At 34.2% G+C, this 12180-nt stretch overlaps 1 protein-coding gene across 1 annotated transcript; it reads left to right on the top strand.

Moving 5' to 3' along the window:
• The first annotated feature begins 6721 nt into the window (after positions 1-6721).
• LOC119536519 (olfactory receptor 52N4-like) lies at positions 6722-7693 on the top strand. The gene has a single exon (XM_037839364.1). The coding sequence runs from the start codon at positions 6722-6724 to the stop codon at positions 7691-7693; it is 972 nt and encodes a 323-aa protein (XP_037695292.1).
• Positions 7694-12180: the final 4487 nt, after the last annotated feature.

The raw sequence follows: 12180 nt of genomic DNA, 5'->3' as shown, positions 1-12180 counted from the left end.
TTTTTGTTAAGCCATATATTATATATGCATATTTATAAATTGACATATAGTTTAAAAAAATAAAGACAGGAATACATCAAAAATTCCCTCTAAGTTACAGAACTATGGGTGCCTTTTAACCTTCTACAAATCACCTTTTTACGTTCCAATATTATTCAAGATATGTAGGTATTGCCTTTATCATCTATATTAAATGAACCTAAATTAAAATTATTTATTCTGTATTTTTATTATCATTATCATCTTCATCACCATTATTATTTCAAGTTTTGGATATTCATCTAATTATTCCTAACTTTATACCTATGTATGATAAACCTACACTTTTGATGACTTTCCAGTAATATCCATCATTTCCATCATTGAAAGTAAATTTTTGAACCAGGAGCCATTTTGAAACAACACGAATAAAATAGGAAATAAATGAATCAATGTATAAATGAACGAAACATTCTCTACTTAAGCACTTACAACCTATTTCCCACAGGCCACTGGGAAAGAAGGGAACATAAACCTGCAATAAAGATTAAAATTACTAGTTTTCATTATATTTAGCTTGTGCTCCTTTTCATTCTCCCTCCCGCATATATACATACTCACATATAATACACACATATGAAATTATTCACTTAGATATTTATGCACCATAATTTGGTCAGGAAGAATGGAAAGCTCTCACTATTTTTTTGCTCCTCCCATGGTGGTTATCTAGATTCTCAACCAGCAGCTGTGTCTCTGATGCTCAAAAATGTCCCCTTGGGATAAACAACACATATTTTCCTTTAAAGGCTGAGGTCAATAGTACACAGAGATCAAGGAACTTAAAGGGGGAGGGTTGTGTATGTACGTTGATTCTAGGATTGTGATGTTTTTCAATCAAGGCCCTGGACAGCTGGACTTGATAGTGTTCAGCCCACTATTGATATCCAGAAAATAAGGTATTAAAGAGGACTAGCAACAGGATTTTTTTTTTTTTTTTTGTAGGCAGTAGGAAAAATTGAAGAGTCTTTGAATATGTATCACTTGTTTATTATTTTTCCAGAAATAAATGTCTGATCCCATCTATCCAGTTTGAAAGCCAGAGTGTTATACAAAGTTAGGTTTTCTGGGAAAATGTTTATATTCCCAATACTAGCATTAACTTTAAGTATAACTTAACATGATGGCTATGAAAAGCTATGATATTTTTTTAACCAAATAAGAATCCTTAGTTCAGTAGTGGTAGAAGTCAGTTGTGAACAATTTATATACATATTCAAAGCCTCTCCAACCCCAGGTAGTTGTTCTTTGTGTGTAGAAATCATTAAAACACTGAACTAACATTGCTTACGCTTGTCATTATACACTCTAATTCTAAGAGAAGCTGAAGTGCACTGTGCACTGAAACATATGGTTGAACATCAAAGTTAAAAGAAACAATTCAATGTGTTAAAGGGGGATTTGGAGAAAAAAGATATCCTATTTGATTAGTTTGTAATAATTATAAGTTATTGAGAAATAATCTATAAATCTATCTTGTTGCAACTGCAGTTAATTGTATATATACAAGAATATATATAAATATATATATGTACCTTTTAAAAATTATGTTTCTGTTAATGATATATATGTGAATGCAACCTGAAAAAATAAACATTGTGGGCAAACATAAATAATTAACTGATCAAAATTTTGGACTTAAGGGTAAACAGTTCTTTACTTATTTATAAAGAAACACCATATTTGATGCTTTTATCCAAAATGTGAATTAAGATATTTCTTGAAATTGCAAAATTAAATGTCAGTTTACAAACCACTAACCTTAAATATACAATTGAAAGTCAGGTTATAAGCTGCCATATGATTTACATGTAAATTTGAGAAGTCCTCCTTTTAAAAATTCTAGTGTATTAACAAAGTGAGGAAGTGAGTTCCAGTGTTTTTCATGATTTTGGTTGGGGAGAAACCTTTCCAAGACTGTAAATGAAAAAAATTGGTACAATCAGCTTTAATTGCACACTATCAAGCCTTTTATTTCCCCAAAATGTTCTTGACTCAAGTGCTTTTGCTTTGAATTCTCTTTGTGTGGCATTAATACATCCTCCTCTATTCTTTGCTATACTTTCTGTGTACATAAAAAAATTTGTACCTACATTTTTTTAAATCTTTGTGAGTGCTTTTCATTACAATGCACTCTTGTAGGGCATAGATCATTTTAAAAATTAAAAATAATTATGTCCAATTTAATGTGTAAATATAAACACAGACTGTGTCTGATATCAATGAACTCACTGAATTGTGGAGGATTCACAAAGACGAACTGACTTTTATATACTGTGAGGTAAATAGAATGAAAGAACGATTCTTTCAATAAATCAATTCCTTATCTCTAATCCTGCCTCACTGTAGATGCATTATTTTAAGAGTATTTAGAAGATGGTTCACTATCATGTCTAAGGGACAGTTGGGTTTCCCTTAAGAATGAGTAGAGATTAGCTACATTTGGCAGGGGTGTGATTGGTGGGGTTTGGCAGGGGAAGTACAGAATAGCAAACACCAAAGCAGATTACTGTTCTTCCCATTTTGATCTGTCAGAATCCCATTCATTCTTCAGGTCTAAGAATATTTGTCCATTCCTCTTGGAAGAGTGCCTCGATTTACCAAAGACTAGGTTAAGTATACAGGTGCTCCTCTCGCACCCTCTATAACTTTATTATTTTTTAATGACATGAGGTGAGGTCCTAGAATGGCATGCTTATTAACACGCTCAACCTGTGTCACTTTACCATTTCCAACATGAGTTACCATTTGATAAGTATGATCTGTCATCTCGTGGTGTCACTTTATGATGTAGAATTTCTGTGTAACTGTATTCTTTTATCAGATAATGATCCTAAAATAGTTTATTTTATTATTAATGAAGGACAGAAGGAATCTTTCTCTAATGGGGCAATAAGACCATTTGTTTGCTGGCACATAATTGCTTCCTACCGCATTAAGTGGTGTTAAGTATTGCCAAAAAGTGGTCAGCCTGAGTAGAAAATAAAAATACAGGAATTGAACACCTAAAATGCAATAGGATGAATTAAAATGCTGCTTTATTCAATTCTCTCAGCCATATTTTTTGCTTTTAATAAGTCATAATATACATATGAAATATGTACATTTAATCAAATTATGTCGTGAATTCTCATATAGCCTACAACTAGATTAAGATAAATAATTTTAGCAGCACCTTTCAAGACCTCTCTACTTTATGCTTCTATCTAGTTATCACCTTTTCCCATCTAGGGAAACCAGTGTATTGTTTCTAATAGCAAATTAGTTCAACCAATTTTTGTATTTTATAAAAATGGCATTAAACTTTATACACTTTTAAAAATTAATGCTATGCTTGTGACATTCATCTGTATTGTTGCTTGTCATTGTAGATGTTTTATTCTCATTTTTATTTAAAATGCCATTTTGGGAGTGTACTAAAATTTATTTCCCCATTCAAATATTGGTGGGCATTTAGATAATTTCCAGTTTTAGTCTACTACAAATGGTGCTGCAGTACACATTCTAGTACAAGTGTTTGGTGAATGTTCATGTAGATTTTTGTGGGAAATGGAACTGTGGATTATGAATATGTTTATTTTAATAAGATATTTCAAAAATAGTTCCAATTTATACTCCTTCCACTAGTGTTTGAGAATTGCAGTTGTTCAACATCCTTGCCAACTCTTGGTATTTTTGATCTTTTTAATTTTAGCTCTCCTGTTTGCTATACTCTACTGTGCCATGAGAGGTTCAATTTGCACTTATTTACTTGATGATTAAAAATTCTTTGCCTATTTACATATTTATTGGTGATTTTATTCCTCTTTTTCAAAGTGCATGTTTACGTCTTTTGCTCCTCCCCTCCTTTTCCTATTGGTGTTGTAGGAGTACTTTATATAAAATTTTATATAATTTTTGTTTGACACACATGCTCAGAATATCTTCTTCTAGTCTGTGGCTTATGTTTTTATACTAAGAGAAAATTTCATTTTAACTTAATTCAATCTGTCTTTTTTTGTGGTTAGCACTATTCGTGCCCTGTTTCCAAATTATTGCCTTCTCCAAATATCAAAAAGAACATGTGTTTTGTCTTTTACATTTAGATCTAATACTTTTCTGAAGTTGAATTTTGCATATGAGTGAGTTAGGGGTTAAGATATGTCTCCCCTGCCCCCCCTCCCATATATCCAGTTGACCCAGCAATATTTATTGAAAATACTAGTTTGCCCCACAATCTGCAGTGTTTCTGTCATAAATTATGTGACTGAATGTATGCATCAGGACTTGATTTCTGAACTCTGCATTTCTGTTTTAAAGGATAGGTTATATGAGTGTTAAGGAGGTTACATAATTTGTCCACAAACATATATTTAGGAGTTGGAAAACCTGGGTTAAAATCCATATCTTTCACTAAGATCTTGCTCTTATTGTATTAATCTGACATTAGAAAAATTAAGATGTCAAAAAAAAAAAAAAAGCCTCAAAGACTTTGAGTGAAATCGACAAAATCATTTCTATAACCCAGGTTTTATGCCTGACAAATTGGTGGACTATCCACCACATTACCTGGCAATGTTTCTACGGAAAATAAGATACACCATTTACAATTTAGGGAAGATGATTACTGGAAGCCAACTGGGCTATTTGGGGGATCAGATCACAAAGAATTCCTTGCACTCTAACATGTAGAAAGCTTCCATCAAATTTCTGTTGCCTTGGAGCCTGCAAGCTAAAGGATAAGCAGCTGCTATCATCAGCTAAATTCCTGTCTCCTCTTGATAATTATTTTGCTTATCCACTGAACAGAAAGACAGCAGAAAGAATGTAATAGCTTATCAAGATTTTTCCTTCCTTCTTCTGCCCTCACTTCTTGGGAGGAATGAACATTTCCTTGGAGGGAAATAGGGTTCTGACTTCCATACTGCCAGATAAGGTTCCCAAGCAGCATAGAGTTAATTCATGATCTTCAAGATTTTTGTAAATTCTTTATTATTATTTTTTTCCATTTTAAGGAAGTCCCAGTCATCAGTATTCATAAGATCCTTTGTGACATAGCTCCTGCCAAAATGACTAGCCCTTGTTAGCTGCTCTCCTGCTATACGATGGCCTTACACCAGGCACATCGCTATTTTTGAATCCTCACAAACTTGATTGTTTTGACTTCCATGCTTTCACATGTGGATTTTTCTATCTGGAATTCAGTTCACAAATATATCTCCCATACAGCCTGTCTTCCTCTAAAACAGATAGCAAATACCTTCTTTTCAACACAGTCCATCTTGCCAATCAGCAATTTTTCCTCCAAACACTGCATCCCCACATCAATCCAAATCCACTTCAGTAGTCTACTGCTCATTTATGATCTTGCAAAAGTTCTATTTTAGGTTTTCACATTTACTGTGATTACTTATAAGCATCTTGATTTCCCTATTAAACTCTGATATTCTTAAAGGAAGAAACTATGTCATGTTCCTCATATTGTGTCATTGGAGGTGTTCAATAAATATTCAGGAGAAATAAAGGGATGAGTGAAAGAATGAGAGGTTATTTCTCCATTCTTAATATTTAGTTAACTTGAATCTGGGACAAAATAGTTTTGATCTTGAACTAGAAATAAATTTGATGTATGGTTAGAAATTCACATGGAAATCTGCATTTATATTTTAAAACCAACTAAAATGAGTTCTACTTTTAAAATTATAAACATCATAAACCCAAACAGTCAGGGAGAACAGTTGTGGAAACACAAATTAGAAACATCAACATATTTTTGTATGATCAATATTACATAGAGAAACTAGAAGAACTGGAGCAAAGTATATTAATGCTTTGGTAATGTGTATTAGTAATAAGATGACTATTTTTTCAGAGACATCAGAATATTTTGGCAGGCAATACTTGATGGTAAAAAATAGAGATTGGTAGAAAGATAGAATAAAAGTAATGATGTGATTACACTGATGTACTTACCGTCCTAAAAAATGTTAACTAGTCCCCACTCATGGCTGGAAGTTTATTGTGAAGAGAAATTTAAAATCAGTAATATAAATACATATATGCCAGCCTAAGATAGGAGCAAGGAAGAGGCATCTTAAAATGTTAGAAGACTGAATCAAAATCCTCACATTGAATTGTAAGACCCAAAGCTCTATTCAGGAATAAATGATTTAATATTTCCCAATGCTTGGAACAGTACCTGGAAATTGGTAAGCAAAATAAATATCAGACATTCATTAATAATTTAAACATCCTCATCATAATTGTTGAGTCATCGGTGAGATGAACAAAGGACTTTTGTTTAAGATCACATTCAAAGAGAAATGTGCATACTTATTAACAGTTAAGAAAGGTAACCTAACAAAAATCCCTTCAGAAAAGTAAGAACAGATTTACAATTTATTACAAATTTGTGAGGAATTCTCTCTTTTTAAAATTAATGTGGAATCTGTGTCAGTAATTAGAACTGGGACATTGTAGGATCTCAATAATAATTTGCTGAAGGAATTGTTTAATTAATTAATGAATAAACAAAACATAAATAAACAAACAAAAAGCTATTCTCTGAAACTCTGAAAATGCGCCATGGAATTAAAAACAGTTGAGGGAGGATGAGACAATGTTGACAATCTGGATTTTCCCTTCTCTTTTTCTTACTCTAGGAAACTCACATAAATTTTAATTCATCTACTGATCATAACAGATGATCATACTAATGCTGAATAAAACAGACCTGGCCCCAGCATCATTCATTCTGAATGGAGTCCCAGGCCTGGAGGACATGCATGTCTGGATTTCCTTTCCATTCTGCTCTATGTATGTTGTGGCTATGGTGGGGAACTGTGGACTCCTCTACCTCATCTGCTATGAAGACTCCCTGCACAGGCCCATGTACTACTTCTTGGCCATGCTTTCCTTCACTGACCTTGTCATGTGCTCTAGTGCAATCCCTAAAGCCCTCAGCATCTTCTGGTTCCACCTCAAGGAAATCAGCTTTGATGAATGCCTGGCCCAGATGTTCTTCGTCCACACCTTCACAGGGATGGAGTCTGGGGTTCTCATGCTTATGGCCCTGGACCGCTACGTGGCCATCTGCTACCCTCTGCGCTACTCAATTATCCTCACCAACCCTGTTATTGCAAAGGCTGGGCTGGCCACCTTCCTGAGAGGGGTTTTGCTCATCATTCCCTTCACTTTCCTCACCAAACACCTGCCCTACTGCAGAGGCAATATAATTTTACATACCTACTGTGACCACATGTCTGTGGCCAAATTATCCTGTGGCAATGTCAAGGTCAATGCTGTCTATGGCCTGATGGTTGCCCTCTTGATTGGGGGCTTTGACATCTTGTGCATCACAGTCTCCTACACCATGATCCTCCGGGCAGTGGTCAGCCTCTCATCATCAGATGCTCGGCAGAAGGCCTTCAGCACCTGCACTGCCCACATCTGTGCTATTTTTTTCTCCTACAGTCCAGCTTTCTTCTCTTTCTTTTCCCACCGCTTTGGGGACTACATTATCCCTCCATCTTGCCACATCATTATGGCCAATATTTATCTGCTCCTGCCTCCCACTATGAAACCTGTTGTCTACGGGGTGAAAACCAAGCAGATACGAGACTGTGTCCTAAGGATCCTTTCAGGTTCTAAGGACACCAAATCCCACAGCATATGAACAAATATTTTCTAGGGATGAGAAGAGAAGGGAAGGATTTCTATTATCTATTTGTTTAGGCAGGAGCTGACACAGTGTTTCTGGAAGTAGTGTTTTGACCACGAAAAGAGAGGATGGTAAATGGTGCCCTGCAAATAATGTTCTGAGAATCTCAACATCACTGGAATGATCAACATCCTCTCTCTGAGCTTGATACCTTTTCACTATTAGGGAAAACTACTCCTATTATTATCCTAAATTTGTTGGAAAAAAATTAATGAGTCAGTTTTTCATGAGCAAATGAATAAAGTTAAAAGACATTTTGGGACCAGTTCATTGTGTTCTGAATCTTATTTTCAGTGGCTGTAATTTCCAGATTTATAACCAGTGGCTACATTCCTCTGGAATATATGTGCTATATTTTTCTCATCATTACCAAAGCACCTCTGATTTCATGACTTCTTCCTATAGGAGAAGCTAGAAAATATGCCATGAAGTCTTCATTAAAATGAGGTTTACATTTCTGGGTGTCTTATTAGGATTATGTTATCCAGCTGAAAAACTTTCTTCAAACTAGGCCACGCAACATAATTGTTTCACTGAAGAATAATTGCGTCTCTTGTTTCCTATAAGAGCGCTTTTAAAAGCACACAGTCTGCAAGGAGAAATAGGTCTCTTAACCAAATATAAGAATTTATGTTTTCATGAAAACAGCCTGAGAGAGGAGCAAAAGTACTTGTTTCATCTTATTTCCAATTGTGAAATTTAAGAAGAAAATTAAATTTCTCTCTCTCTAATATTTAAAAATACAAATGCATTAAATAAGAATCTGAAGAAAATCATACTTTTATATTGTTTCATAAAATAAGCATTATGTAGGAATAAACATCTTTTTGCTCTTCTCTCTCCCTATTGAACATAAAAGAATAGACATTTCTTCTCCCCAATTCAGTTAATTACACTCACTGGATTGTATTTAATTTTTTATGAGTTATCCTTTATTATGTGTCATTTTAAAATCCTACAAAAATCATCCTGCCTTCTAAAATATAACTGCCCTTTATTTATCACCCTGTTTTTCTGTTCATTTTAATATGCTGTCCACATTCTTTCCCTCTACCTTCCCCAAATCACTCTTCTTCTGGTTTGTTTTTCTCCTATCTCTCCAATCACCTGAAATTGGTTTTGTCAATTTCATCCATGCCTTCCTTGTTAAAAAATAATGTAGGCCTTTTTCTGTGCTTGTGTAACACTACCTCTCAGAAATACGTGAAATGCATTCAATATTCCTGACATCTGGAAATATTCCCATTTTTTGCTTCAGAAGCACATTCATGATTTTCTTCATTCATGCTGAACCCTTCTTTACAGCCTCATTTTCTAGATCTTCCTTCTTTATGCCAGATTTTTATATATTTGGCATATCACTGCATTTAACCCTAATTTTTTCTGTTCATTCCCACCCTAGGAGTTCTCTTTCACTTACTTCATCCTCAGTATTGTCTGTAGTTTAAGGATTACCAAGAGGAGGCTAAGCTTCAGAGAGTTGATTTCCACATACTTGCTATTCATGATGCACTATCTTCTGACAGTGTAAGTCTTCATTTTTCCCCTCTGACTCCATTCCTATTTCTCATCCTCTGCTTTCTCTACAATATTTTAGCATACCTTTTTAGATATTTGAATATCTTTGAAAACATAAATTTAGTGATTCTATGTGTTTGAACTTAAATACATCATATTGTGCTAAAGATCTCAATCTGTTGCACACATTTTCACTCATCAATTTTTTTTAACTTTTTGTGTAGTGACATATAAACAATCCAAACATTCCCATTTTGACCACTATCAATGTACAATTTAGTGGTTGTAATTGCAGTGATAATATTGTGCTTCCATCACCATAATCCTTTACCCCAACTTTTTCTTCACCTTAAACATAAACTCTGCACCTGCTGAGCAATAACTTCCTCTTCTCTGCTCCCCCACCCCCACTGCCCCACCCCGGCCTGGCTTCTGGTAACCTGTGATCTACTGTTTGTCTCTAGGAAATTCACTTATTTGAGGTGAGAGCATACAATGTTTGGCATTTTGCATCTGGATTATTTCACTCAACCTGATGTCTTCAAGGCTCATCCATCTTGTAGCTTGTACCAGAACTTCATTCTTTATCATGGCTGAATTGTGTGAAAATACCACATTTTGTGCATCTATTCATCTGTTGATGGACACTTGGATTGCTACCACCTTTTGGCTATGGTGAATAATGGCGTTATAAACCCTGCTGTGTGTGTGTTTGATTCCCTGCTTTCAGTTTGAGGATATATAGCAAGGAGTGGGGTTGCCAAGTTGTATGATAATTCTATGTTCAATTTTCTGAGGTACCTGCAAAGGGATTTCCACAGTGGAGTTACCATTTTAAAATGTACTATCATCACAGATATCCATTAACTCTTCTTTTTCATCAACTCATACAGAAACTACTCACTCATTAAACTGTAAGTCCTTCTTCCTGCTCCCAGTGTACCCACTGGTAACCTAATCCACAATCTATCTCTATGAAGTTTTCTCCTCCTAGGTTTTTCATATGAGCAAGATCATAAGATATTTGTCTTTCTGTGTTTGGTTTTTTTATTCATCATGATGTCTTCAAGGTTCATCCATTATTGGTGATGGTAGCCCAATAATGTGAATATAATCAATACTACTGAATTGTACACTTGTATGTGGTAAAAATGGTGCATTTTGTGATGTGTATTGTTACAATAAAAAGTTTAAAATGAAAAAATATTTGTGTTCACTCTCATCCCTCCCCAATATATAAATGATCACACACAAGCACACACATATAGATACACACAAATGAAATTATTTACATATTTTTGTATCATCATTTGGGCATTAAGAATGGAAAGCTCCTGTTCTTTTTCCTCTGTCCATAGAGAAAGGCTAGATACCCACAACACTACTTGAGTCTGTGTTACTCTGAAATATCCCCTTGGGGTATATAACATGTATTTTCCTTTAAATTCTCAGGGCATAGTCCGCAGAGATCAGAAAAAGGTGGAGGGCTGTGCCTGTACATTGATTTCAGGATTGTGATGGTGTTTACCCAAGGCCCTGGGCAGCGGGACCAGACTGCATTCAGCTGCCTGTTTGTCTGTCCAGAAACTAAGGTATTAAAGGACATACTAAAAAACTGATCACAAGATATGCCTTTCTGTAGGAATTAAGATAAAGTGGAAAGAGGCTTTGAATGTACATAAACTGCTGATGATATTCTCAGAAGTACAGGTTTAATTCCATGTATGTAATTTAAGGATAGAAATTTTCTGGGAAGTTGGGTTTCCATAGAAGATGTTTATTTCCCTAATTCTCAGATGCTAGTTCAGTGTAATTTATCATGATTATTGTGAATATGTGTGTTATTTTCATAACCAAATGGAATTCATTTGTTCAGTAGTGGTGCAAATCAGGTATGAATCACCCCCATGGAAAGGAAAATTGGAGGAAGAGTTAAAGAATAGTTCTTGATCATCAGGTGAATGGTCAGTTTGTTCTTGTTCCTTTCCTGCTCTCCCCTTATTCCTCAATGTGAGCATTTAATTTTTGTTGGTTAGTTTTTATAAAGACTTAGCTAAGTCTTGAATTCATTCATTTTTGGAAAGCATAAACCCATTATCATATGGAGAGAGAAACATGGGTTTTAAGGGTTGAGGAAAGTCTAGAGAGGAAACAATCTTTTGCTTATGAGGTTTGGGAATGAAGACAGAGAGCAGATGATATCCAAGTTGTAATTTATAAATGTTGACATTTGTGTATCAATGTTATTATTCAATATCCCTACCGACACCCACAGCACAATATCAGTCAATATTCCTTGTAGAGGAAATTAAATTATGATATATTGAAGTAATTTTGAATTTTAGTATTATAAACTTATAATTATTTAAAACTATTACTATAAAATGAAACATAAAGACTCTAAATAGGACACATATTTCATTTTTCAGACAAATATTTTTGAGAATAGAGAAGTAATTGCAAAAATACATTTCCTATTTTCAGTTTTAGTTTCCCTAATTTCTCTGCTTATTTCTGATGCATCAATACCAAGTAAAGAGTTTACTGTTGAACAGTTCTGAGCTCGTTTTTTTCAAATACTTGTAAAAATTTGGTATGCATTAGGTAAATATATATCAGAAATAAATTACAAATCTATTTCCATGACAATCAATTTTGTAATTATATATAAATATACATACATATTTGTACTTGTATGTGTTTAAATGTATTCATACCTACATATATATGAATTGTTATAATTTTTGTTTCTTTTAATGATATCTGTGAAAACAGTCTGAAAAATTTAATGTTTACAAACAAAAAGTAAGCATTTACAAGTTTGACAGAGAGAATCTTGATGGAAATTTTGATCTTTAAGGAATCCTAATTCTTACATTGCAAGCCCATATTACTCTTTTATCCATAACACAAAGTGCAAGGCT

The sequence above is a fragment of the Choloepus didactylus genome, chromosome 6 (assembly GCF_015220235.1).
Source record: "Choloepus didactylus isolate mChoDid1 chromosome 6, mChoDid1.pri, whole genome shotgun sequence".
In the NCBI taxonomy this organism is placed as follows: domain Eukaryota; kingdom Metazoa; phylum Chordata; class Mammalia; order Pilosa; family Megalonychidae; genus Choloepus; species Choloepus didactylus.
Note: the sequence above shows the minus strand (reverse complement) of the source record. Positions and strands in the feature narration are given on the sequence as shown.